Consider the following 27,250-nt stretch of genomic DNA (forward strand, 5'->3'; position numbering starts at 1 on the left):
AGGCAGAAGGAGGCAGCCAGAGAGCCCCGATGCTTATTCAGGCTGGGGAGCGGAGCCGAGTGGAGGGGCGAGCGAGGCTCCGGCAGCGCAGGGGACCCCGGGGAGGCGGCGGCGAACGGCGGAGCCAGTGGCCGGACATGCCCCGGACTCGGGGCCGCTGCACCACCGCCGCTGCCCGGAGCCAGCCGGCCGGACGCCCGCACGCCTGGGTCCCCCGGCGCCGCGCCGCCCGGGGACTGCAACCCGGACCCTCGGCGTCCGACCAACAATAAGCGCCCAGACAGCCCCCTCCCCGCCCCGCGCCCACCGTCCCCGCGGGCCTCGGGAAAAGTGAAAGGAGAAGGCGAAGGAAGGAAGGAAGGAAGGAAGGGAGGAGGAGCAGGAGCCGGAGCCGTGAGGTTCGGGGCTGAGACCCCAGCCCTGAGCCCAAGGCCGGGCGGGTGTGCGCGCTCTCCCGCCGCTGCCCGGCGCCCAAGACCATGCTCCGCGGTTGGAAAGCAGGAACCCAGGCGCCCAGCGACCCCCGGATACCCACTCCCGGGCCGGGCTGGTATTGAGATCAAGGCGTCCAGGATCAAAAGATCACCACCTGCCCGCCCTCCTCCTCACCTCCAACTGGCGAGCAGGAGGACCCCAATCCACCCACCGGCCCTGACCTGGTCATGGCGTCCAACTCCGGCCTGGCGTGAGGACCCCCGACCCGCGCGAGGTGAGGGGAGGGCTGGGGCCGAGGGCGAAAGTCATGCCAGGCCAGCAGAGGCGTGAGGAGGGAGATCCAGTTCGAATTGGGGAGGGGGAACACAATCTGATTGTCTCTGGCCCTCTGGCACGCACCCCCAGGCTGTTTAAGGGGTCGGGGACGCCCCCAGGATTAGTGGAGGCCACTCTTGGGCCCCCAATCAGGTTGGCAGCCCCAGCGCACAGAGGGGAGGGCTTAGGGGCAGCCAGGGGACCCTGCCACCCTAGCACAGAGAACAAGGCCGGCCTTGGGCCAGCTGGAGCAGCAACTCTGCCCTGGGGGCTTCTGGGAGATGTAGTCCCCCTCACAGGCTCACCAACCCCTTGGGTCTCAGCACCCCAGCACTCCTCTCCTGGCTTATAGGAGCTTCCATAAGGAGGTGCGTGGGGACTGGAGATTGCTGGGGGTCACCTCTGCCCCCAAGCACTGCCTAGGAGCAGCGGGGGCTGTGACTGGAGGAGTCTCCCCTGCCTAGGATTCTTAGTGATGTGGGCTTGGCAGGGGGTGGGGGGGTGGGGGGGCAGTCACACAGTTCCTTGGAGGTGTCTCTGCCTTGCTAAGCGGAGACAGCCCCTGCCTTGGTCTGGGGGAGCTCTTGGGGGAGGAATGTGAGGAAGAGAGGGGAGGCTTAGGGCTTCTTGCTTGGCTGGACTATGTCCTGTCCCAGGGCTGCTGGAATTTGGTTTCAGGGGACACCGAGGTCTACTCTCCCCTTCTCCCTCTTGGGAGCTGAGGAGAGTGTCCCTTACAGTCTGGGAGTCTGGAGGGTGTCCCTCTGGAGCAGTGAAGCCAGGATTGGCTTCTGTCTGTCCAGCTTCCTTCCTTCCGGGTTTTTCTGACACCCCCTCCTCCCTCCTCCTTCTGTCTGTCTGCTGCTTGGGGTGTGGGTCTGTGTCTGTGTCTGGGGGCCTCTGCTACAGGGAGGAAAAGTGTTGCTCTGGGAGAGGTGAGCTGGGCATGTGACTGAGCCCCGGAAAGGGGCTTGGAGGCCCCCTTGATCTTTGGCCTTGGTTTCCTGTTTTACCTAGGAAAGCTGTCTTCGCACAGTATCTGCTGTAACCCTACTGATGCCTCTGGGCAGCTCGCTGAATGAGACCCGCAGGGTGGGTGGGCTTCCACTCCCCTTGCTCTCCTCCCTCCTCAGCCTCTCCAAGGTGCAGCTACTTTTTCTGGGCTGGGGCTGCCTGGCTTGTCTGCTGCCCCCCAGCACTAGCTTGGCTGCCTTCTCTGGGTCAGGACCATGATTTCATGGCCCCAGGGGAAGAGCATGCTCAGGCCCTGTCTTTCTGGTATCAGCTCTGAGGTGCCTGCTGATAGGAGCTTCAGGACAGGATGAGAATGGGAGAGAAAGGAAGGTAAGGGAATGGGGGGGGGGGCGGTTCTGGTATCAGGACGGAAGGTGCTGCCCTCCCTCAGCTGATCAGGCTCCGTGGCCTTGGAGAACCAGGCCTGGAAGCTCACCCTTCTGGCCACTTGCCTCTGGAGGCGTTCTGCTTACCTGTGTTGCTTCTGATTGGGGTGGGGCAGGGGTTAATGCTGGAAGGGGTGCTCCTGAAGGGGAGAATACCTATATAACCTTGGATCCAGTGTGACTCTTGTGCTCGGGGTAGCAGGGGCCTCACGCTAGAGATGGTTTCTGGAGGTCCGTATGGAGGCTCCGAGTCTCTAATTACTGAGGTTGAGGGTCCAGGTGGGAAGAGATTACAGAGTCCTGGAGAAGGATTAGTGTTGGTGGTCCACAATCGATCACAGCAGTGGTAATGTACGACCTAGTGAACTTGCTTATTGAGTCTGTGTTGGGCACCCGTGATTCCCCTTGGGTAGTGTCTGCCTCCCAACTTCTGGGTATTTCAGTTAAGCAGGAGCCCTGGGCCGTAGACTCAACTTCCATGAAGAGGCAGGGCAATAGCCTTCTGGGCAGAGGCCTAGTGGGTGGCAGTGTCGACTCAGCAAGGGCTGGAATGCCTGGCACCTGCTTTAGATTAAAGGAGATGCCTGCAAAGGGGGCTGCCTGCCTGTAGGGGGAGGGGCCGGGATGGAGCTGCGTGGAGCCCAGGAGTGGGGTGGAAGGAAAGGAGCAGGGTTGCAGGCAGCAGCAGCTCTGGCAGGAGTGGAGGGAGCCAGCAGTCCCCCAGCTCAGCAACCCCTCCTCCAGGGAGTGCAAGACAGGAGCTGGGGGCCGCCACACTGCCTCTGGCGCCGCCCGCTGAAGTTCTGTCCCAGCGCCCTGAGGGGGCAGCTGCGGGGAGCCAGGGTGTCTGAGTGTCCAGTCTGCCCAGGACTGGAGGAGGCCTGCGAGGAGGTAGGGGGCACTTTGGGGTTCCTTTTGGCCTGATGCCATGTTTACTCTTCTGGGGGCTCCTTGGTTGCTGGTAGTGAGGCACTCCAAGAGCCTGGGCACCCAGGGGTGACGGGGAAACGGCATCCTTTCCCTGTGCCAGGAACCCTGGGCACTGCTTGCTTGCTGACCTCGGGGGAGGGGGCAGAGGGGATGGCACCGTGGGAAAGTGGGCAGCCGTGGGAGCCAAGCGGGTACAGGCTGGGTGCCGCGGGCAGGGAGCCTCTGCCAGGCCTGCTCTCCCTGGGGTGGGGCTGGCTGTTCCAGGGACTGGCTCAACCTGTTGAGCACCTGGCTGCTCTAGCTTGGCATCTGTGCCCCTGCATGCCAGCCCCACCAGCTGCCCACCTGTAAGCCACACTGTGGGGGCTGCCCCCAGGGATCTGGGGTGAGGAGACTCTGACTGGCCAAGGGGCCAGGATGAAGCTGGTAGAGGCTCCTCCAGGGGCGCTAAGTTTCCCCAGGTCCCACCCTCTAACTACCAGAGCTTGGGCTGGAGCCAGTTGGAGGGCCAGGTAGCCAGAGGCTAGGAGCTGAGGGGCAAGGGGAAGAAAACTGCAGCACTAGAGGTGCCGCACGTCACTTGGATGGGCCTCCCTGAAGGCAGCCTGGAGTTAAGGCCTGGCATTTCCTCTGCTGGGTGCCAGGGCCAGGCCTCCAGAGCCCCACCCCCAGCCTGGCTTGACCTCCCCTCCCTGGGAGAGAGCTGCCGACTTTCCCTGGAGGTTGGGGGAGGGGCAGTAAGGGCATCCTGGTGCCCTGGGAGGAGAGGGGTGACTTCCTGGATGTGGGGGTCTGTTGTAGTGCCTCAGCCTCCCGAAGAGCTCCCCTCTCTGGGAACCCAGGTAGGAAGCTCTGGCTTCCCAGGGAGATGTCCCCCACCCTGCCCTGAGTGTGGGTGGTCCTGGGTCCCCTGGAAGGCCCTTGCTGTCCTCCCACACCCTCTGACCCCTAGCTTTAGGCCTGCCTTGGGGCTCTGCTAGCTGGCGGGGAAGGGGAGCCAGCTGCCACTCTGTAGGGGGGAAGGTGGCCACCACCACCCACCCACGGGTCGGGGAAGGGCCCAGGTAGGTTCCTTCGCCTTCTTTCTTCTCTAGTCAGTGGCTAAAGTGGAGACCTCTCCTTCTCTGCCTCCTTTCCACCCCAGGCCCTCCCTGCTTGGCCCTGGACCACCTGCCCCTCCTAACCTTGGTGTCTGGCCTAGTCCCCATGCCCAGGGGCTGGGATGCCCTCTGTCCAAGTCCCTCTTCCAATGGGCTGGTGGCCCTGCGCTGGCCTGTCTTCCCCCTCCCCTTCACTCTCCACCCTCCAGCCTCAACTGAGAATGGCCCTGAATCCAGCGTTTCCAGCATTTCGAAACCAGGATTGTTTTGAAATCCCTGAGTACTTCTCCACCCCACTGCTCTGACTCCCCTCCTCCCCACTAGCCCAGAATTTAGTCCTCTAATCTGACTTCATGTGCATTGCGTGTGTGTGTGTGTGTGTGTGTGAGTTTGTGTGCTAGCACATGGCCGTGTGCATACTACTCTGTGTGTGTGCTCGTGTATCCCAGTGTGGGTCTGTCTTCTGTCTGTCAGTAGTTCTGTGTGACTGGCTGATGTCATTTGTGTCTCTCGAGCTCTCTTTGGCCTTCTCTGAGTATGGGAGCCTCTATGGGTCTTAAGGAGTCATTTTTGGGGAGTTTGGGTTATTTTAAAGAGGTCTCCTGGATGTGTGTCTTTGGGGGTTGTGTCTGTTTCTCTCTCAGGTACACGTCTGGGAGTATCTGAGGAGTATGTGTGCTCGGGATTGTGTCTCTGATGCACGTGCGTGTGTGCGTATGTGCGCACACTCAGTGCGCTCCGCTTCTGTTGCCGCCTCTATCCTCCTCCCTCAGAACATGTCTGGGGTGCGTAGCCACAGGTCTCCCCATAGCTCCCTGGGACATGGAGTCCTCTGTCCTTTGATAGGGAGGTTTCTTGGAGCGAGGCCAAGGCTTCTGGCAGTTCTGTGGTCCTTGGAGAGAAATTGTGCAGTGGGGAGACTTTGGGATAAACTGTCCCCAAGGCTGGGCTCTCTTCCTCTGCCCTTCACGGACACCTGGCACCTTAAGGGATCCCAGTACTCCCAGTCCATCCTCTTCTCGTCCTAGTGATATCGTGGGGGCTGTCACAGGGCAGCCCAGTGCTCTCCAGAAAGGGCTGGGGAAAGGGAGTTAACCCTCTACCCTTGGGGTCACTTGCTTCATTGGGGACAAGAAACAGCCAGCCACATCAGACCTGGGAGCTTGGTGGCTAAAGTTCAGAAAAGTTGACTTTGCTAGCTAGGGGCAGACAGCAAAACAAGACAAGACACTCGTATTTCCAGCCTGAGCAGAAGACAGAGGGGCCTGGAACGCTGGGGCGGGGGGGTGGTGATGTGCCACCCCAGAAATATGAAGCGTTGGATGCGAGGCCGGCTGCCATTGTAGCCTTGGCCCTGGGAAGTCCTTCTTGATGTCTGACCTTAATCGTGTTTTACAGGAGGGGGGTGGGGATTGCTAAGGGGAGCTTTCTTTCTTTTTTTGCCAAAGCAAGAGTTGTGTTAGTAGAGTTATGTCTGCATGCGATGCGGGCCCTTGGAATCCCTGATGCCTCGCTGTGACTCAGTTTCCCATCCTGGGATCTCAGGCTATAATTGAATACTTGAAGCACTTGTAGCAAATCAGTGAAGAAGGGGGTTGGGGCAGGGGCTGTTTGTCGGAGTCAAGGGCCTATGGAGACAGCAGCATGAGGTGGGCAGAGAGAAAAGTTGTCTGTTTATAAACCCCCTTCCCATGGCCTCTGGTCCCAGGACTCAGTGGGAGGAAGGGAGGGGTAGAGGCACAGGTTGGTACAGTGCTCAGTGACCCAGCAGGGGGAGGGCCTTGGCAAGGAATTTTCAGTTTGTTTCTCAATCTCTGTCTCTGAGACACGCACACACACATCACTGCAGACACCTTCAGGAGATGAGCCCAGAAAAGTCACCCAGGTGGCGGCAGGGCGGGGCAGTACCAGATGGGGCCAAGTGGTACCGTGTTCTGGCAGACACCCTGTGCTTGCCCCCTAGAACTGGAAGTTGAGCCCAGCGGGACCTTCCCCAACTCCCCTGTCATGTGCCTGGGAGCACCACAGGCTGGAGAGGGTTAAGTCTGGTTGGCAGGGACACCCCCCCACCCAGTGCAGTGAGAGAGAGGGAGGGGTGGTTAGCAGCTTGCTCTAGTTGGCGTCTCTCCCAGAATTCTTCGGAAAAGAACTCCCCTTTGACCCCCAGTACAAACTGAGCCCAGCCACCAGCCTCCCTCCCGCCTGCCTGTGGGAGCTTCACCCAGCCCCCTCCTACTGAACTGCTAAGCCTGATTCTCTCACCCTAGGCCCTCCCAGCCAAGCCCGGTCCCCAGGGGCATCTTCAAGGGACAAGAGAGACCACATGGGGACACAGGACCCACACCATTCTTCTCCTTGACACAGGATAACCCCGGGGTGGCTGGGGCTGGAAGCTGGGGTCCTCAGGCCTCCCCATCCATCCCTCCACCCGGGTCCTCAGGCCAGGCCGTGGGAGTCCTCCCCCCTCTCCCTGTGGGCTGAGCTCTGAGGGAGCTCTAAGGCATCTCCAGCGCCTTCTCCTTTCCTGCTTGCAGGGGAGGGAGGGGGAGCTGTGCGGTGGGGCCGCTGGGTCAGGCCTGGCTCCCAGCCAATCCACAGAAGTCGTGGAGGGGGGGTGGTGTCCAAGTAGCTCAGGGACTTCCTGGAGCTGCAGGCCCGTCTGTGTGTACAAGCTTAGTGTGTGCGTGCTGGGGGTGGGGCTGGGGCTCTGGGAGGAGCAGGGGTAGAGATTGCTGGCCTGGGGCTTCTAGCTGTGACCCTCTCTCCACAGGGAGCCCCAGCCCAGATCACACCCTTGAGCCTGAGCCCGACACGCATTATCCTGAGGTGAGAGGTCTGTGTGCTTATGTGTGTCCTCACAGCCTCCTCGCTCAGCTCTGTCTGCCTCTGCCGTTGCCTCCTGCTTGGCTTTTTGTCTCGGGCGCCCTCCTCCTGGCTCTCTGCCCCCACTTCTCCTTTCATTCTCCTCCCCCCGGAGGAGAGGGTGCTGACTGCCTACAACCTGGAACCCGGTAGGGGATGGGGGCGGGGCCGGGGCAGGAAGGGTTAAAGCGCCACAGCTGCTGCTCCAGTGAAAGTCCCAGCCGGGGTGGGTGGTGGGGAGCCCCAGCCTGGTCACCCCTGGAGGGCAAGGTACGGTTTCCTTCCCGGGCATCCCAAGTTCTTGCTCCCCTTCGCCTGCTGGCTTTGGCCTCAGCTGGCTGAGTCAAAGCCAGGGTGGCTACCGGCCACAGTAATGTGGTTTCTGCCCTGGCCCCTAGACACACACACAGACACACAGACACACACACACACACACGCACACACAGAGGCACACACAGAGACACACACGCTTTCTCCCTACTGCCACCCCCACCCCCTCCCTCCCTCCCTCCCTGCCCCCCCTCCTTCCTTACTTAGCAACAACTCCCTGAATTCACAACAAACACGCCTGCCTGTAGGCTCCTGGTCTGACTAGGGAAAGCTGGAGAAAGCGGAGGACTGCGAGGAGGCCCTTCTCCTAGACTGTCCCCAGGAGGGAGGGGCTTCGAGTCCCCCCACCCTCCCTGCTGGAGGCCACCACCCCTCAGGGACACAGAGGAAGTGGTCCTGCTCCCAACTCAGGCAATGAAAAAAGTGGGGGGCAGTGCCAGGTGTGGCTGAGCAGGTGCGGGGTGGGGGGGGCAGGGCTGGGACTCCACTCGTCACTAGTGAGTCCCACTTGACCTTTGACCCCCACCTGCAGAGACTCTTCCTGCCTCTGGGCCTCTCAGCAGGGGCCTGTGCTGTTGTCATGGTAACTTGCCTTGCTCCTTCCCCAGACTCTTAGGGACCAGGATGGGTGACGATGTAACAGATTGCGGGTAGATGGGGCTGGGGTGGCCCAAGAACTCTGCTCTCAGAACCCCAGTGGGCCAGGCACCTGTGTTGAGGGGGTGGGGAGTGGTGGCCTCTCTTTGATCTCTTCCCTGGGCAGGAACTGTGGCCTCTAGCTAGGACCTGGTGTGCATTGGGGTTGGAGGGAGTATGGAATGAGGGGGTGAGGCACCAATTCTTTCATCATAGCACAGAGGGCTGCTACCAGGGTGAACATGTATTGTGAAATGGTTAATAGCCCAGCTGCTGGAGTGTCTGAGTTCAAATCCTGACTCTTCTAATTTTGGACTGTGTGCCTCAGGCAAATTACTCAACTTCCCTGGGCCTCCGTTTTCTTATCTGTAAAGTGGGGATAACAAGAGAACTTTCTTGTAGAGTACTAAATTAGAGGATTAAATTAAATAATGCATGTGAAGCCTTCAGGACAGCTTGATGTTACAGAGTAAATGCTCAATAAATGTTAGAGCTCCTCCTCGTTATTATTAGTCATAGCTCTTCACAGGAACTCATGGTCCACCCGGGGGCTTTAGCAGGGGAAGAATTGATGGGGGTGGGGAGAGTATGGACGGTGGGAAAGAGACAGCCTTTCCAACACTTCAGACTCCTAGATTCTAATACCCATCCAGACCCACCTTCTTGCTGCCTCAGTTTCCCCACTAAGGGGAAACTAACATCTTGGTTGCAAGTTTGCCGAATAGCCATGCGCCTGGAGAGGGGTCTGAGGTCTTAGGGCCTGTCTCCCTCCACATCTCCCAGCACTTCTCAGGGCTGAGCCCTCCCTCCCCCATGCTATTAGCTCAGATCAGCTTCAACACCCCTCCCACCATCCCATCCCCTGATGCTCTGTTCCTTCACCAGGCTGAACAGCCATTAAGACACTCTGTTCTTAAATGGCTTAGATGGCCGCCTCCTCTCTTTCCTGGCCTAAGGGGTCAGGGACCTTCTTTGGGGAGAAAAGTAGCAGTGTGGGGCTGTTATATGGATGGCAGCTGTTAGGCCTGCCTTGGGGCCCAGGGTCCACTGGATTCCCTGTACCCTGCCTGGGCATCTTCTCTGAGCGTGGCAGGGCAGTGCCCAGGCCTGTGATATGTATAGAAGCCCAGATGGGCATGCCTGGCACCTGCTGCACACAGATGGGCAGAAGCCCATCCTGAAGCCCAGAGGAGGGGTGGGGTCATACCAGCATCCAGAGGACACCCCCAGAATCCTTTCCTCTGCGGCGTGGGTGAGTGTGGGCAGGGCTGGGTAAAGTTCTGTTTCAAGCCTGTGTTACCTGGGGCAGGCCAGGGGAGAATGCTGAGTGACTCTAGGTGAGCAAGGCTCCGAAGGGCCCCGGGATGAGAGTCGGATGATGGAGGGGGTAAGGCTTGGGAACTTCTGGGTGAGGAGCCCAGCACTGGGCAGCAGGGATGGTGTGCCCACAAAGAGGGACACTCTGCAGATAAGTGGTTTGGTCTTCTGGGAAGTGCGTGTCCAAATCTCTGGAGAAAGTGGATTCAGATGTGGCAGAGTGCCTGGGATACCAGGACTCTTGGGTACCTTCTCTGGCCTGGTACCAAGGTGGGTGGGCTGGAGCCCCTGGGTCTACTGACCACCTCCTTCTGGGAACAGAGGGAACACCTCCCTTCCATGGGCCTGGGAGTGAGGGCTCAGTGTTGGCCTGGGCCATGCCTCACTGCTGGGCTGGCCATGCCGCTTTTGCCCAGCCCCTGGGGCCTGTTCCTTGGGCAGGCTGGGGCTATTTTTGGGATCGGGCTGGGGCTCTGGGGCTGGTTTCAGATGTTCCAATGTGAACAGGAGAAAATGGGAACAGATGGCTGGAGGGTTCCAATCAGCAGGTCCTGCTGGGAGCAGGTTATTTTTAGGGCCTTGTTAACCCTTTGGGGGCTGTGGAGCCACCCTGAGAGGGACAGCCCTCTCTAGTTGAGAAGAGCACAGGTCTTCTCTCTGGACCTCTACTTTCAGAACTGCTTGTCCCAGTTGCTCTTCTTTTCCTCTCAGACCCTCCACTCTTTAAAGAGGCCCATGGCAAGAAAGTAGGCTCCAGCTTCCTCCCAGCCCAGACCCTGCACGGAGACTGCCAAGGAGTAGGTCGGGGAGAGGGGTGGCTGGTGGAGGGGATGGGACTTGGGCCACTGTTGAAAGGAAACTCCCCTTTGCTTTTCTCCTGGGCTTTTGAGACAGCCCTGAGGCTAAGAGAGTGGATAACTGCTCTCTGGGTTCATGCTCTGGGCTTGAGTGTATGTCGATAAACCCAGTGATGTCCAGGGGAGTGCTGGCTGAGGGAGCTGGCCTCTGTGAGGACAGAGGAAAAGCCAAGTTTTTGTACTTGATACCACTGGGATGATGCCCATGGGCCCCGATCCCTTGGATACTCAAGAGCAAGTATCTCGAGAGTGCCCATCTTTACCAAATGCCCACGGATTTGGGTGCCATGTAGGGTGTAAAGAAGGGGACATCATGGCCAGAGGTGGTTTGTTGAGGGCCGAGTATGTCACAGGCATTCTGTTGGATGGTTTCACTATTAGTATCTCACTCGATGTATTGATCCTCATTTTGCAGATGAGGAAACTGAGGCTCAGAGGGCTGAAGGGATGGACAAGGTCCCGTCGCTCAGAAGGGGTGGGATGTGATTGGCATCCTTGTTGGCCTGACTGCAAACCCGGTTCTCATTCCACTGCATCACTCACACTGCCAGTGTCCCAGCCCCAGAGGGCGAGGCTGACAGGACTGGGCCTCCTCAGGGAGCAGGTCTATGGAATGAGTGTAGGAACGGAGGCCTGGGGTCAGGGGACCCTGCCTGTCACTGCTCTCACAATCCCTTAAGCCCTTCTTGCCTGAGGGTGCCAGGACTGACACCAGAAACCCCATTTGGCCTTCCTGTCTTCCCTGCGGGAGGATCACAGGCATACATCCTGTCTCATCAGCCCCCACCCCCACCCGTCCTGGCCCACATGCCCCTGCTTCCTGTAGGGTCACAGCAGTCTGGATGTCAATGTGGGCAGAGCCCGAGGGCCCTCCAGCTGCTGCTGGTGCCAAGAGTTTGGGCCAGGTCTGCGAGGTGAGGGCTGGGAGGATGCCTCTGACGCTGGCAGTACCTGGGGGAGAGAGCAGAGAGGGCAGGCGGGCTCTGGGTGAGGTCCCGCGCCCCATGGTGCACTGCCTGTGCCAGCAGTCTGCCCGCACTCGAAACTCCCACAATGGCCCCATTGTTCCCAGCCGCCAGGCAGTCAGGCAGTTTGGAGGAGGTTCCTGGGCCACCCCTAATCCCCCCCCCCAAAAAAAGGGCCAGATTAACCCCTTGGAGGATAGAGGCCAGGTGAGGGCCCACAGGGAGCTACCCTGCCCACTCCTCCCTTCTGGGAATCCAGGCTTGGGACGCCACCTCCCAACACGTGTACCCAGCGACAGGGCATCTGGGGAGATCGGGGTTTCCCACAGGGTGGGGAGTAGCACCTAGACCCTCTCCCACCCCCAGGGTGGTGTAGGTGCCAGGGGGCAGGAAGTGCCGGTGGGGTGGCAGGCGGAGACCAGATATATTTGGGCCGGTGGGGCTAATTCCAGCCACCGCTGCCTGCCCTGCTGGCTCCTGAGCTCCTTTCCTTCCTGTGAAACCAGAGCTGGGTTGGGCCTAGCTCAGGATTTCGGTGGATTTAAAGAGGCAGCACCACCCCTGCCAGCCTGGCTTCCTCTCCCCTTCCCGAGGTAGGGTCTGGGGCAGAGAGAGGACTGGAGAGCTGCTTGCTCCTCCCTTGCCCCAGGCTAACCCCTAGCCCTTGCCCCTGCAGGGGGACCAGGCTTTTGGCACTCCCTTCTCCCAGAGCTTTGGGTGGGTGGGGTGGGCGGGGGTGGGCTGTGGTTTCCTGTGTTGGCTGTTTGTGCCTGGCCCAGAGTGCCCGCTGCCTGCCTGGGCTTCCTGCCCTGTCTTGTTTCCTTGTGCCCCCCTCCCCCTCCCCCCGGGGAAGGCAGCAGCCAGCGATTGGGCAGTAGCATTTGGGGGCACCCTACTGCCAGGCCGTGACTGCTTCCCAAGGCCTGGCCACTTGGGCACTGGCTACGGGAGCCAAGTGAGGGGACCTCCGGCTTGTCTAGGCGATGCCACTTAGTCTGGTGGTTTCCAGAAGGGCAGAATCCCCACCAGAAGCACCCTGTTCCAAGACCCCAGACTGCAAGGTCTGGGGCCAGGAGTTTCCATGTCCCAGCAGAGTTAGGGTTGCCTTGACATCACCCTGGGGCTGCAGGTGGGGTAGGGCTGGAAACTCCCAGACAAAATGGTTGATTTGCATGGTCTCCTTTGGCAGGAGGTGGGCGGAAGTGGGGAGAGCTGCTAGGAACCAGGGTGAGGGGAAGGCCCCCCAAGCCTGGAAGTCCCCACACAGAGGGCCCCAGAGCAACACCTTGGTTCTTGAGCAGACTTCCTGCTGGGCTCTGAATCCTTGACCTCCCCACCCGGCTGAGTCACCACCTCAGGAAGAGGAAGTGACCTGGGTGGTAGAGGAGAGCTTCTAGGGACCAAGGAGTCCTGACACCCAAGAGAAAGGGGACTTGGGACCTTGTCGTCTTGAGCGCTGCCTCTCCCTGAGTCAGTGGCTGAGGACCCCACCACTAACACTCCCAGCAGGTTCCTGTTCTTTCAGCTACCGCAGGGTCCTAGCAGCCCATTTCCTCTCTAGAGGTGTCTGCCCACTGCGTGTGGAAGCATGGACCCTCCAAGCGTGTTCTCACTGCCTCTTTGGATGGTTCTGAGCTGGGCAATAAGACTGGTGGGCTGGCTGGTGAACCAAGGAGAGGCTCCCAAGGTGGGGGCAGCTGGAAATAGGCAGGTTGCCCTGTCGAAGCCTTCCTGGTCTCCCTCCCCCAGCTGAGGTCAGGCGCACTTTAACCCTTAGGTCACTGCCCCCCACCCTCCACCCCGCACCTCACGTTGCACGAGGAGGGCCATATCTCAGGCAGGCTTCGTCTCAGCAGCCTCCTGGGCTCCATTCTCATAGGTCTGCCCCTGGCCTCTTCACTCAGGTGACTGGCACCTGCTCCCTGTTTGTGAGCACATGTCACTGCTCCCCACCCTACCCCCTAAGAGGCAACCACAGCGCTGTGTTCCCAGAGCTCCATCCCTGTCCTTTCATCCATCTCGGGGGCTCCTGGCCTGGTGCCAGGAAGTCCCTTCACTGTTTGTTTAAAAACTGCACCCACCAGGAATCAGTTTTCCTGCCTCCCATCCCCAAGGTTTTCCAGGTCTCTTCCGGGGACTGTGAGTGCTAGAGGAGGACGGGGATCTCTGGGATCTGGGGCAGACCCCTGAGGGGCAAAGGGGGGAGGTGTGAGATGGGAAAGTCCTGACTCATCTGTACTTGACTCAGCTCGTCCTGCTGCTGGGTGGGAGCGAGGGGGTGGAGTCCTAGAGGGGAGGGCAACTCCAAGATTCTTCTAGAGAGGAGGCTCGCCTGACGGGGTACCCTGGAGAGGACTAATTTTCTAACAGCCCCTTCCCAAATTATTAGATGTCCTGATATTTGAAGCTGTAAACAGAGGAAAGTGGGTGGCCTTTGCCCTGCCCCAACCCCAGGAGGCTGGGTCCGGTGACCTGCGGCGTGTGGGAAGGCCATCTGTCTGGTGCAGGCTCAGATGAGCTGTCATGACTTGAGGGGAGGACACTGCAGTGTAGAGGAAACACCAGGGGAATGGGGTCTTGGTGCTGCCATGTAACGGTCATGTGACCCAGGGGCCTGTCACTTCCTTTTCCCCGATCTCAGTTTCCTCACAGTGAAATGGGGATAATGCTGTCGTGGCAGATGATTGGTAGTTTTGAGCATCAGCAAGGTGGTGAAGGTGGAAGCCTGGGACCTAGGTCAGCCCCATAGGCCGGCCTGTAAGCCCAGGTGCCCTCCAGCTCTCCCCACCTCAGCCCCCCCATCCCCCCCACCGCACCCGACCCCGCGTGATGCAGGAGATGGGGGCTGGCAGCAGGCTGCTTCCCAGCCAGGCCCTGGACTTTGGAATCTTCCCCTGAGGAGCCTCCCTCCCTAGAGACAGAGCTGGGGTGGGGAAGGCCAATGTGCCCTGGGGTTAAGTTAGGGTTAGACTCCCACAGGGTCACTGGTGTGCCCCCCACCCCCAGGTCCCAGCCCAGCCTCCGGCAGCTCGGCAGGGAATGTGGGCAGGGAATGTGGGCCGGTGTCTGACTGGGCCTGTCACCGGGACAAAGCTTCTGGCCCAAGACTCCTCCTCTCCCCCCACCCCTTTCTGGGATCTGCGCGGGGAGGGGGGGGGAACAGGGCTGGGGGCGGTCGTGTGAGGCTTCTGTGTTTGTGTAAGTCTGTTTGTTGGTGTATCTATGGCCCCGTGTGTGTGTTTCTTTGTGACTACCGGGCTCAACTTTCTATGGCTCCCTTGTGGCCGGGCCTCAGTCTTTTCATCTGTTCAGTGAGTCGATGCGCTCCCTCTCTGCCCTCTGGCCGCCTCTGGAAACATGCCCTAGGCTGCTTCTGTGCTCCTGCTTCGGCCAGCGCCTCCCTCGCCCTCCCGCACACCTCCGCGGGCCGGCGTGAGCGCGCCTCTAGTTTCCTGGGCTCCGTGCGTGTCTTTGTCTCCCCGTCCACGTGTGAGCTGCGAGGGTGTGTGAGTCAGAGTTTGGGTGCTGGTGGGTCCCAGCGCCCCTGCCTGGCGGCGCCTAGCGCTGGACCGAACCTCGGCCCCGCCGTGGCGCGCGCCAGGCCCCTCGCCGCACTTGGCCGTGGGTCTGTCCGGGCGGCGCGTGCGGGGCCGGGAGAGGCACGCTGCAGTCCTGCCCGTCGCCCGCTCCCCGGCTCGCTGGCTCTCTCGCTCGCTCGCTCGCTCGGCCTCTCCGCTCTGGCTCTGCCGAAGGGGGCGGGGTGGGGTGCTGGGGCGGGGGGAGGGGAGGCTCCTGCATTCTTGCGGTCGGGGAGGAATCTGAGCCAGCGTTACTGGTCTCCAGAAGAGCCCAGCTGCAGCCCCGGGGCCCCGCCAGGCCTCTCGCTGCCCGCCCGGGCCTGCTGGGATGGGCACGGGCTAGGCCTCGAGCTGGGGGCGGGGCATCGCCCCTACCCGCGGCCCCCTTCCCGCCTGGGCGCCCAGGGGCAGGGCTCAGAGCTGGGGGCGGGGCGCCAGGGGGTCCCCCGCCCCCCGGGTGAGGGGCGTGCCTGGGGGCGGGAGTCCCTCCCCCAACCCCCTGGGGCCTGACAGACCTCGCGGCCGCCCCAAGTGGGCACTTTTGCAACCCATCCTTTTAGTGAATTCTGCCCCTGTGGCCCGGGGTGGGGGGGCCTTGCTAGAGACTGCAAGCTCCCTGAGGGTAAGGTGCGGGAGGAATGGGGATAGGAGCGGCCACTAGGATCCAGACCCCGACTAGTAATCCTTCCTTGCCATTCACACCCTACCCTACCCAGTTCCCTAGTCCCAGGGCTGTTGGGTCCTCCCGTCTCCCCTCCCCTTCTCACACCCCCTCCCCAAGTCACAAGTTTTCTCTTTGGGGCTTGTTGCTGCAGTCCCTGCTCCAGTACCGAGTACCTGGCTGGGCCCTGGGCACGCACAGGGGCCGTAGCCCCACTGTGTGTGGGAACCATGAGGATCCTGGCTAACAAGACAAGGTGTGTGGGTGTCGCGGAGGGCGGGATATGTGTGTGGAGTGAGGGGAAGGGAAGGGCCCAGTGGTGATGGGACTGAACTGTGCAGGCTTGGAGAGCGAGACCCCCTGAGTACCTGCCTTCCAGGCCACCGGCGGGCTAAAGGGGGGTCAGAATGGGAAGGCCTGCCCCGAGGCAGGAGCCCACAGCTTTAGTGCCTGGGCCCAGGGGACAGAGGGGAATGGCAACCAGCTAAGCCTGATGTTCTAGTCCCTTCCAGCCCTTTCCTCTTAAAAACGGTTTGAGCAGACCCCTGCCCACCCCACTGTCGGGTCCGATGGCGCCCTCTGGCCTCAGTCTAGCTGGGGGTGGGAGCTGGAGGGAGGGGCGGTGCCTGCCTCCCTCCCCTTCTCCAGGAGAAGCCGGCAGACAGGGCCAGGCGGCAGCAGCAGGACAGCAGAGCTGAAATAAATCTGAGCTGGTGTGGAATGAGGGGGGATAAATATCCTCTCCCGTGATGTGATCTTTCCAGCGGCTATTAATAGGTCTCCGGGGAGGGGGAGGCGGTGGGGGGAGCGGGCTGGAGCTTAAAGGGCCCGCAGCCTAGGCTGCAGGAATCCTTGGCTTCAGTCTGCTTTGCACACCAGTCCCCTCCCCATTTTTTTTCCTGCTCCTGCCTGCCGGCCAGGCATACTAGTAGACCCCCTTGAGGCATTCCCCTCCTGCTCTGGGGAGCTGTCTGGACTAGTGGGTACCACTCTCTGGTGTGCTTTTCCCCACTTCCCCAGGGGAATGGGGCTGGGGCAGGAGCAGTGACCCTCAGGTCCTGTGCCCCTTCCATGCTGGTGTTGGGACACATGGCAGTTGAGGTTGGGGACCTTGGAAGGAGTCTGAAGACAGCAAACCCTTGACAAGAGGATGCTTAAGTGTTGGCCAGGTGCTAGTGGAGGGGGGTTGCCATGGAGGCTTGCAGTCTGTTGGATGCCGGGGGCTGGGGGTGGGTTGGATTCTGCCAATGTGAGGCCCTGGTTTTTGTTTGAATTGTGGGGATTGGAGGGTGGAGGGGGTTGCCCCATCTTCACTGCCCAAGGTGGAGAGGGGAATCAGCCCTTCTCTGAGGAGCCATGGAGGGGGGTAGGGGATAGCTGGTGGTCTTAAGATGCCACTCAGCCCCCATCTCCCCTACCACTAGGTGAGGCAGGATGGGACGATTAAAATCCAGGCGTGCTACACCCCTAGCAGGATTAACTTTTCATGTCTCTTCCACCTTCTCCAGGTTACCCCACCCTAGGAGGAGAGAAGCTCCAGGGAGCCCGCCGCTGTCCCCCCGCGGCCACTGCCCCCCTGCCCCAGCCAAGCCAATGCACCCAGAAAATAAGTTGACCAATCATGGCAAGACAGGGAATGGCGGGGCCCAATCCCAGCACCAGAATGTGAACCAAGGACCCACCTGCAACCTGGGCTCGAAGGGCGTGGGGGCGGGGAACCATGGGGCCAAGGCCAACCAGATCTCACCTAGCAACTCAAGTCTGAAGAACCCCCAGGCAGGGGTGCCCCCTTTCAGCTCGCTCAAGGGCAAAGTGAAGAGGGAGCGGAGCGTGTCTGTGGACTCCGGAGAGCAGCGAGAGGCTGGGACACCGTCCCTGGATTCGGAGGCCAAAGGTATCCCATTTCCTGATCCCCAAGACCCCAGCATCTTCCACAGCCCTAGACTCACACTTGCTGGGAGACCATCTTTCTAGCCCCCTTGCCTAATCCTCAACCCTCACTCCTCTCCAGCATTTATGCCGGGGACACGTTTCTCTTACCCCCATTATACCCACCCATCTGGTCATTCTCTCAGGATTGGATGGAGGTGTCTCATCCTTAGGTGCCACCCATGGAGGGGCCACACAGAGTGATGGGGCCTCTGGTCGGCCAGTCTCATGCCTCTCCTGCTTTCCCACCAGAGCCCCCAGAGCGGGAGAGGGAGGTGCTCTGGGGTGAGGAGCAGACCCTCACACTTCCCAGGAACCTCCTGGTATCCTGGCTGGTGGGAGCTATGGTGTAGGCACTGGGGCCTGGAAGAGTAGCAGCAGTTTCCCCCTCCCCCCCCAGCCCTAATTAGAACCAGTTGTGGTTGGGGATTATGCTGGGCTTGGTGCTGGGTGGGGGAGGGGAGGCAGGCAGCAGGGCTGTAGAGAGAAATCAGAAACAAATGGTGTCGTGGTGGGGGCCAAGGGCTGGCAAAGTGCCCACCATGGCCGGGGCAGTGCCCCCTGGGGTGGGGCATCTGGGAGACGGGGCTTGGGAAGGATCCCGGGGCCTCTGGGTACTCACTCTGACCCCTGCCTGCCTGGGCAGAAGTGGCACCCCGGAGTAAGCGGCGTTGTGTGCTGGAGCGGAAGCAGCCATACAGTGGAGACGAATGGTGCTCAGGACCGGACAGCGAGGAGGATGACAAGCCCATTGGGGCCACCCACAGTGAGTGCCCACCATTGCCACGGTGCTGTGGCTCATGGTGCCCCCAGAGGATAGCTGCCCTGAGGGAACTTCCCTCTCATCTAGGGCTTCAGAAGGCCCAGCCTGGGAAGAGGGAGCAAAGGGTCAGGAGCCCAGGCTCCTCCTCTCCCATCTCACATCTCTGACTCAGTCCCTCCCTGCACTGTGACAGCTCAGTTGCTGCCTTCCAGGTGCTCAGTGGCCCCCTCTCCCTGGGGACCAGGGTGGGGTAGGTTGAACCTCAGGTGGCCTCTCCTGGCCACATCTACACCTCCTCCTGTGAATTCCTGGCCTATGCTGCCACCTACTGGTTATTAGAGGGAGGGCGGTGAGGGTCCAGCATCACTGGGAGCTGGACAGCTGGCTTGGCTGCGCAAAGCTGTGCTAAGCCTGGGTGTGAGCTGACATTGCCTGTGTCTCTGGTGCCCTTCCCTACCCTCTAACTGACTCCTGGCAAGTGCCCGGAGCGCATCACCAGGACAAGGAGTGGGTGTGGGTGGACGCCCCCCCTCTCATTCTTGCATTGATCAGCATTTATTTGGGCCTGGCACTAGTGATGGGGGAGAGACGGACATACTCCTGCCCTTGGGAAGCCCATATGCATTGATTTGATGCTTTCCCTCCAAGCTTATGTCTGTGTGTGGGGAGAAACAACTTAATGCGTAAGAAACTAACCAGAGGATGTTAAATTGTGAACTTGTCGAAAACCAGACTGTAGAAAGAAGGAAGAAAAAAATATGCAGGATACTTTTTGCTACTTTGTTTTATTTAATCCTTATAACAGCCTTGTGAGGTAGGTGTTACTATGATGCAGAGGAGGAAACAGACTCAGCAGATGTTTGTGGAAAGAGCAGATCATGTCCGTGGAGGTGGTGTATGGGGTCAAATACTGAAGCCTCTGCAGCTGGCTGGCACTTTAAAGGTCACCTGGTCCCAGCCACCCCCCACCCCCACCCCAGGGGACTCACTGGTGGTCCACAAGCCCCTGGCCAAACCCTTCAGTGATAGATGGGGGTGGTCACAGCTTCCCAGGACAGACCCTCCTCAATTCACTTTTATAACACTAGACTGTACCCTTGTAGAAACATGAAAACACAGGGAAATCAAAGAAGAAATTGTTAACATCCCATACCCGATACCAAGGCAAGCACTTACTGTTTTAGTTATATTGCCATTAGATTCTCGAAGGATTCTTGATGGTAGGGCAGTATAATATAGAAGTTAAAAGCACAGACTCTGCAATCAGACTGCCTTGGTTTATATCCTGGGTCTTCCACTTATTATCTGTGTAAATTTGGGAAAGGGCCTCGGTTTCCTCATCTATAAAAATAATCTTTTTCTCTTAGCGTTGTTGTGAGGAGTCAATGAGTTGAGACATGTAGCACACTTAGAACAGTGTTAGCTTTTTTTTTTTTTTTCTGGCTGCAGTGGGTCTTTGTTGCTGCACGTGGGCTTTCTCTAGTTGAGGTGAGCAGGGGCTACTGTTCGCTGCGGTGCGCGGGCTTCTCATTGTGGTGGCTTCTCTTCTTGCGGAGCATGGGCTCTAGGCTCATGGGCTTCAGTAGTTGTGGCTCGCGGGCTCTACAGCACAGGGTCAGTAGTTGTGGTGCACGGGCTCAGTTGTTCCGCGGCATGTGGGATCTTCCTGGACCAGGGCTCGAACCCGTGTCCCCTGCATTGGCAGGCGGATTCTTAACCACTGCGCCACCAGGGAAGTCCCCAGTGTTTAGCTTTTATTGTTATCATTGTACTAGAAGTTATTTTAGTGAAATAAAGCCTGCCTCTCTCCCCATAAGTCATCCCCAGGAGTCCTAGTTCTGTGTATTGAATGTGCACCTTCCTCTTCCCTGGGGCAGCCCTCACACATTGAAATCAGCTCTCAAGTTCCCCTCCCCCCCCAAACTTCTGGCTTTGTTATTCTATGTAAAACTGGAGAGACAGGGTCCAGAGCAGGGCCGTTAACGAGGTAGGAGTGTTAGAGAAGATTTCTTCAAGAAGAGGAGCCTGCCAGTGGGCCTGCGGGAAGGTGGCTGCTGCCCCAGCTCAAGGGAGACAACTTGGGGCAGTAGGTGCTCTCACTTACTGTCTGCAGGCCAGGCACTTGATGGTGGCAAAGTTCCACCCACTCGCTAGACCTATGAATGACCAAGCGTAGATCTTTTGTAGGCGAGGACTTACAGTCAGGACTGTGACCATGGAACAAAACCTCTCTCGGTGCCGAGGATTGCCAGTCTACCCTGGCAGTGAACCCAGTATGTCAGGCTTTTGTAACTCTCTGTTTTCTAAACAGTTTTTTAGTTTGTGACATGGTTGTGAACTTGCTGTAAAAATAGATTTCTTTGACCAGCCCCTCCCCCTCCTGCAGGGCTGGAGTTAGTGTTTCCATTTTACAGATGAAGGAACTGAGGCTTAGAGGAAGGAAGCATCTTGTTCATAAGGTTGCAGAATACAGTTAGTGGTAGGGCTAGAATGAAAACCATTCAGCGTTTGAATCATCAGCTGTACAAGCTCTTTGCCTTCTCCCCTCAACTGGCCAACGTGCATACACACGCACAGACCACAGCGAGGGGTCAGAGCAGGGCCACGCTCGGGGCTCTGCAGCCCCTGCCTGGTGCAGACCCTGGCTCTGCACTGCCTGGCTGTGTCACCTTGGGTGAGTAACGTCATCCCTCTGAGGCTGTCAAGTGGAGTGTACGACAAGTGGAGTGTACGACAGCTTCCTCCCAGGGATGTGACGATTAGATGGAATCACATCCATAAGCATCCGTCAGGCTGCCAAGCATGCGGGAGCCTATTCATAAGGGTCACATTTTCCCTCTCCCTCCTCTCCACATAGTCTGCACAATTTCCATCCTTTTCAAAGGTCTAGGGCAAGTATAGAAACTAGACTAGTGAAAATGCCCGATTGGGGCCCCAGATGACCCTGTGGGCACGAGCTATGAAGCAGTGAGCCTCTCTGTCCCTGGGCATCTCTGGGATCGTACGGTAGCGGCAGGGGGGTGGGCGGCTGTCCCCCCACTGGATCTCCTCTCTAAATCTGGGCCTCTTTCCCTCTCCTCTCCTGTGCAGATTGTAATGTAGCAGACCCAGCCATGGCGGCCCCACAGCTGGGTCCTGGCCAAGCCGCCCAACTGCCCCTCAGTGAGAGCAGCGCACCAGGCCCCCCGCATGGGCCCCCGCCAGGCCTCCGGCCCGACGCCCCCGGGGGTGGAGGTGGGGGTGTCCCGGGAAAGGCTCCCTCACAGTTTGTGTATGTCTTCACCACCCACCTGGCGAACACGTAAGTGCCTCAGCCCTTGTTTGCCTAGCACCCCTCAGCCTGGGGTCCTGAGTGAGTGCCTGCAGGGGGCCAGGGTTGGCTTGGGTTGGGCTGGGTGAGGTTGAGGGCTCCTTCCCGCCCGCCTCTCTGAGCTGTCTGTGCCCGACCCTCCTGTGTAGGGCTGCGGAGGCAGTGCTGCAGGGCCGGGCCGACTCCATCCTCGCCTACCACCAGCAGAACGTGCCCCGTGCCAAGCTGGACCAGGTGAGTGTGTTACCTGGCCTGGGCGTGGTGCTCTGTGAGCAGCGGATTGGCCAGTGCATCCCCTTACCTGTCATGTGCTCTGCCTTTGTCCTCTTGCAGGCCCCCAAAGTGCCACCCACCCCAGAACCGCTACCCCTGAGCACGCCATCAACAGGCACCCCTCAGTCCCAGCCTCCTCCACTGCCGCCACCGCCACCCCCAGCCCCAGGCAGCGCCCCCCCTGCTCTGCCTTCCGAGGGGCCTCCTGAGGACACCAGTCAGGACCTGACACCCAACTCGGTGGGAGCTGCCAGCACGGGTGGTGGCACTGGGGGTACCCACCCTAATACCCCTACAGCCTCCACCGCCAACAACCCGCTGCCCCCTGGAGGAGAGCCCAGCAGCGCTCCCGGCCCTGCCCTGCTTGGGGAGGCCCCCACTGGCAATGGGCAGCGGAGCCTGGTGGGCTCGGAGGGCCTGTCCAAGGAGCAGCTGGAGCATCGGGAGCGCTCCCTCCAGACGCTGCGAGACATTGAACGGCTGTTGCTCCGCAGCGGGGAGACTGAGCCCTTCCTCAAGGGGCCCCCTGGAGGAGCGGGCGAGGGGGGACCACCAGCACAAGCCCCTCCCGCCCCCCAGCAGCCATCCACGGCCCCGGCCAGCGGGCTGAAGAAGTACGAGGAACCCTTGCAGTCCATGATTTCGCAGACACAGAGCCTCGGGGGCCCCCCGCTGGAGCATGAAGTGCCTGGGCACCCCCCGGGTGGGGACATGGGGCAGCAGATGAACATGATGATGCAGAGGCTGGGCCAGGACAGCTTGACACCTGAGCAGGTGGCCTGGCGCAAGCTGCAGGAAGAGTACTACGAGGAGAAACGGCGGAAGGAGGAGCAGATCGGGCTGCATGGGGGCCGCCCACTGCAGGACATGATGGGCATGGGGGGCATGATGGTGAGGGGACCACCGCCTCCCTACCACAGCAAGCCTGGCGATCAGTGGCCCCCCGGGATGGGAGCCCAGCTGCGGGGGCCCATGGATGTCCAAGATCCCATGCAGCTCCGGGGTGGACCACCCTTCCCCGGTCCCCGTTTCCCAGGCAACCAGATGCAACGGGTGTCTGGGTTTGGGGGCATACAGGGTATGCCCATGGAGGTGCCCATGAATGCCATGCAGAGGCCTGTGAGGCCAGGTATGGCCTGGACTGAAGACTTGCCCCCTATGGGGGGGCCTGGCAATTTTGCCCAGAACGCGGTGCCCTACCCAGGCGGGCAGGGTGAAGCCGAGCGATTTATGACCCCTCGGGTTCGTGAGGAGCTGCTGCGACACCAGCTGCTGGAGAAGCGGTCGATGGGCATGCAGCGCCCCCTGGGCATGGCCGGCAGCGGCATGGGGCAGGGCATGGAGGTGGAACGGATGATGCAGGCGCACCGGCAGATGGATCCGGCCATGTTTCCCGGGCAGATAGCTGGCGGCGAGGGCCTGGCGGGCACTCCCATGGGCATGGAGTTTGGTGGAGGTCGGGGCCTCCTGAGTCCCCCCATGGGGCAGTCTGGGCTGAGGGAGGTGGACCCACCCATGGGGCCAGGCAACCTCAACATGAACATGAATGTGAACATGAACATGAACATGAACCTGAATGTGCAGATGACCCCACAGCAGCAGATGCTGATGTCGCAGAAGATGCGGGGCCCTGGGGACATGATGGGGCCGCAGGGCCTCAGTCCCGAGGAGATGGCCCGGGTGCGGGCCCAGAGCGGCAGCGGCATGATGGGCGGCCCGCAGAAGATGCTGATGCCCTCGCAGTTTCCCAGCCAGGGCCAGCAGGGGTTCTCTGGGGGCCAGGGACCCTACCAAGCCATGCCCCAGGAAATGGGCAATACTCAAGACATGTTCAGCCCCGACCAGAGCTCAATGCCCATGGCCAACGTGGGTACCACCCGGCTCAGCCACATGCCCCTGCCTCCTGCGTCCAATCCTCCCGGCTCTGTGCATTCAGCCCCAAACCGGGGGCTGGGCAGACGGCCTTCAGACCTCACCATCAGTATTAATCAGATGGGCTCGCCGGGCATGGGGCATCTGAAGTCGCCCACCCTTAGCCAGGTACACTCACCCCTGGTCACCTCGCCCTCCGCCAACCTCAAGTCACCCCAGACTCCCTCACAGATGGTGCCCTTGCCTTCGGCCAACCCGCCAGGACCTCTCAAGTCACCCCAGGTCCTCAGCTCCTCTCTCAGCGTCCGTTCGCCCACCGGCTCGCCCAGCAGGCTTAAGTCTCCCTCCATGGCGGTGCCTTCTCCAGGCTGGGTCGCCTCGCCCAAGACAGCCATGCCCAGCCCCGGAGTCCCCCAGAACAAGCAGCCGCCTCTGAACATGAACTCTTCCAGCACCCTGGGCAACGTGGAACAGAGTGAGTCAACGGGGCCGGGCAAGTGGGCCCTGGCCTCTGGCACAGGGAGCCTCCCCGGTGGGGGTATTCTTGCTGGGCCAGGGGAGTGAGTTAAGGCATCTGTGCCAGGGCCCAGGGGTAGACGGCTCTGCTCGAGGGGCAGACGCTGGCAGCTGTGTGTGCGCTTTCACAGGGAGCACCACGTTCATCTCCCAGGCATGTCAAGGGGGTCATATTGGGGATCTCCCCGCTGCCTGGGGCCATGAGGCTGCAGGAACTTCTTGGAGACAGGTGGGCTGTAGTGACAGTGGGGTGCCTGTGTTGAGTGGGACATCTGTGCCTGGAGGGGTCAGGTGGAGATTTGGGAGCTGACCTCTTCCTAAGCCCCCAGTGTGAGCAGCCAAATTCATCTTCCCCTCCCCAGTCACCCCCTGCTCTTTCTGTCTCCCCGCTTCTGTAGGTGCCCTCCCGCCTAGCGGCCCCCGGAGCAGCTCCTCAGCGCCTCCCGCCAACCCTCCCAGCGGCCTCATGAACCCCAGCCTGCCATTCACTTCCTCCCCAGACCCCACGCCTTCCCAGAACCCCCTGTCACTGATGATGTCCCAGATGTCCAAGTACGCCATGCCCAGCTCCACCCCGCTCTACCACAATGCCATCAAGACCATCGCCACCTCAGACGACGAGCTGCTGCCCGACCGGCCCCTGCTCCCCCCGCCACCACCACCACAGGGCTCTGGGCCAGGTGCGGGGACCGGGAGGGGCCACGGGGAGAAGAGCTGATGCAGGCACTGGGAGTGGGAAGAGTTGCCACGGCCAGCGGCTGCCCCTGCGGTCCTGCTGGCTTTTTTGTGCTTCCAAAGAGCCCTGGGCGTCGGGGCGGGGGGGGGGGGTGTCCCAGGACACAGTTCCCATTCGTTGTCGCTCAGTGAAGCCAAGCCCAGAAAGCTGGAGTGGTCTTTCCACCTACTGATGTGTCCCTGGCCGGCTGGGCCAGAGCTTGGGCCTCTTGGCTTCTCACATAAGTGCCTGGAGTCCCTTCCCTCACAGCTAGGGCAGGCCAACGGTGAAAGCCCTCAGCCCTGGTACCAGCCTGGCTGGGGAGTGGGGAAGGACTGAGTTCTGCACCCTCCCCCAGCTGGGTGCACACGGTTCCTGACCCCCGTTTCTCTTTCCCTGCAGGGATCAGCAATAACCAGCCCACCCAGATGCACCTGAACTCAGCCGCTGCCCAGAGCCCCATGGGCATGAACCTGCCAGGCCAGCAGCCCCTGTCCCATGACCCCCCGCCTCCCATGTTGCCCTCCCCCACCCCTCTGGGCTCCAACATTCCACTGCACCCCAATGCACAGGGGGCAGGAGGGCCCCCTCAGAACTCGACGATGATGGCTCCAGGGGGCCCAGACTCCCTGAATGCCCCCTGCGGCCCTGTGCCCAGCTCCTCCCAGATGCTGCCCTTCCCCCCTCGGCTGCAGCAGCCCCACGGTGCCATGGCCCCTAGTGGGGGCGGAGGCGGGGGACCCGGCCTGCAGCAGCACTACCCTTCAGGCATGGCCCTGCCCCCAGAGGACCTGCCCAGCCAGCCGCCAGGCCCCCTGCCCCCCCAGCAGCACCTGATGGGCAAAAGCATAGCCGGCCGCATGGGCGACGCATACCCCCCGGGCGTGCTCCCCGGGGTGGCGTCAGTGCTGAACGACCCTGAGCTGAGCGAGGTGATCCGGCCCACCCCGACGGGGATCCCCGAGTTCGACTTGTCCAGGATCATCCCCTCGGAGAAGCCAAGCAGCACCCTCCAGTACTTCCCCAAGAGCGAGAACCAGCCCCCCAAGGCCCAGCCCCCCAATCTGCATCTCATGAACCTGCAGAACATGATGGCGGAGCAGACCCCCTCCCGGCCCCCCAACCTCCCGGGCCAGCAGGGCGTCCAGCGGGGGCTCAACATGTCCATGTGCCACCCCGGACAGATGTCCTTGCTGGGCAGGACAGGTGTGCCCTCACAGCAGGGCATGGTGCCCCATGGCCTGCACCAGGGGGTCATGGCCCCTCCACAAGGCCTCATGACCCAGCAGAATTTCATGCTGATGAAGCAGCGGGGAGTGGGCGGTGAGGTCTACAGCCAGCCCCCCCACATGCTCCCCCCGCAGGGCTCTCTCATGGGCCCCCCGCCCCAGCAGAACCTCATGGTGTCCCACCCGCTGCGGCAGCGCAGTGTGTCTCTGGACAGCCAGATGGGCTACCTCCCGGCGCCGGGTGGCATGGCCAACCTGCCCTTCTAGCAGTCCCCGTGGGGGGCTGGAGCTGGGGCGATACTGCAAATAGGATAACCTTAAGAAAGTTTCTTCCCCTTCGGTGTTGGGATGGCCTGGGTCAAGGGGTGGGGTGGAGGGGGTGGGAGGGGGCTTGTGTGGGGAGTGGCATTTGTGGAAACCAGATGTGCTGGCAGCTTAGGGGGAAGTGGCAGAGTGGGGTGGAGGGTTTGGGATGGGGGTTGGTCCCATTTCGGCCGCCAGGACTGCCCCCCCCCCCCGCCAGTCCTACGGAGCCTCGATTTTCCCTCTTTCTCTGCGTCCGATTTTCCCTCTTTCTCTGCTTCTGCCCTCTTCAGCTTTGCTTTCAGAGCCCTGTATCTAATCCTTGGCAGGGAGTGGAAGGAGAGGAGAGGCCTCTCCCTCTCCCTCCCCTTCCTGCTGCTGTCTCCTCCGGGAGCTTCACTTTCCTCCTCTTGGTTTCTCTGCCCCCACCCCCCCGTTTTTCCTTCTGTCTTCTCCTGCCTCAGTTCCTCTCCCTGATGATGTGTCTGACCCCCTGTCCCACCCCAACCTGCAGGCGGATGGCCAGGTGGGCCGGCGCCAGCCGTAGCTGTAAATAGAGCGCTGTGCTTTTGTGCCGGTTTGTGTGTGCTGTATTTCTGTGTTTTGATAGAAGTCACACAAAAAAAGGATAAAAGAAACCCTTCCCCCCTTTTTCAAATGATTGCCCCTTCCATTCCCCTGGACCCAGGGGCACGCAGTCTGACACACCTGCCCGCTGTGGCAGTGTCTCTGGGTCAATAAAGGATACCATTCCGGTCCCGTCCCCCAGTGGTGAAATGACGTAGCTACACCCACACCTAAACTGAGGTCAGACCACCTAGGCGTCCACCTGGTGAGCCCCAGCAGGGCTGAGACCCCCCAGGGCGGCAGCCTGTCTGCTGCTGAGTGATTCAGGAGAACGCGTGCATGTGCATGTGTGTTTGCCCCACAGAGGTGACACGGGGCCCTGGCTTC

At 60.6% G+C, this 27,250-nt stretch overlaps 1 protein-coding gene across 3 annotated transcripts; it reads left to right on the top strand.

Moving 5' to 3' along the window:
* Nucleotides 1-493: 493 nt before the first annotated feature.
* Nucleotides 494-26,344, top strand: BCL9L (BCL9 like). Of its 3 annotated transcripts, none has more exons than XM_082659532.1 (10): nt 494-709; nt 6,951-7,006; nt 15,541-15,642; nt 16,895-17,280; nt 17,962-18,081; nt 21,169-21,379; nt 21,538-21,622; nt 21,722-24,008; nt 24,448-24,729; nt 25,167-26,344. In XM_082659532.1, the coding sequence occupies exons 3-10, from the start codon at nt 15,617-15,619 to the stop codon at nt 26,258-26,260; spliced, it is 4,491 nt and encodes a 1,496-aa protein (XP_082515658.1). In that variant the 5' UTR covers nt 494-709; nt 6,951-7,006; nt 15,541-15,616; the 3' UTR covers nt 26,261-26,344. The 3 variants fall into 3 exon arrangements, with proteins under 3 accessions (XP_082515658.1, XP_082515659.1, XP_082515660.1); XM_082659534.1 differs by lacking the exon at nt 494-709 and adding an exon at nt 2,908-3,041; XM_082659533.1 differs by lacking the exons at nt 6,951-7,006; nt 15,541-15,642.
* The last annotated feature ends 906 nt before the right edge of the window (nt 26,345-27,250 follow it).

This window comes from Grampus griseus (genome assembly GCF_964374135.1).
Source record: "Grampus griseus genome assembly, chromosome: 8".
In the NCBI taxonomy this organism is placed as follows: Eukaryota; Metazoa; Chordata; class Mammalia; order Artiodactyla; family Delphinidae; genus Grampus; species Grampus griseus.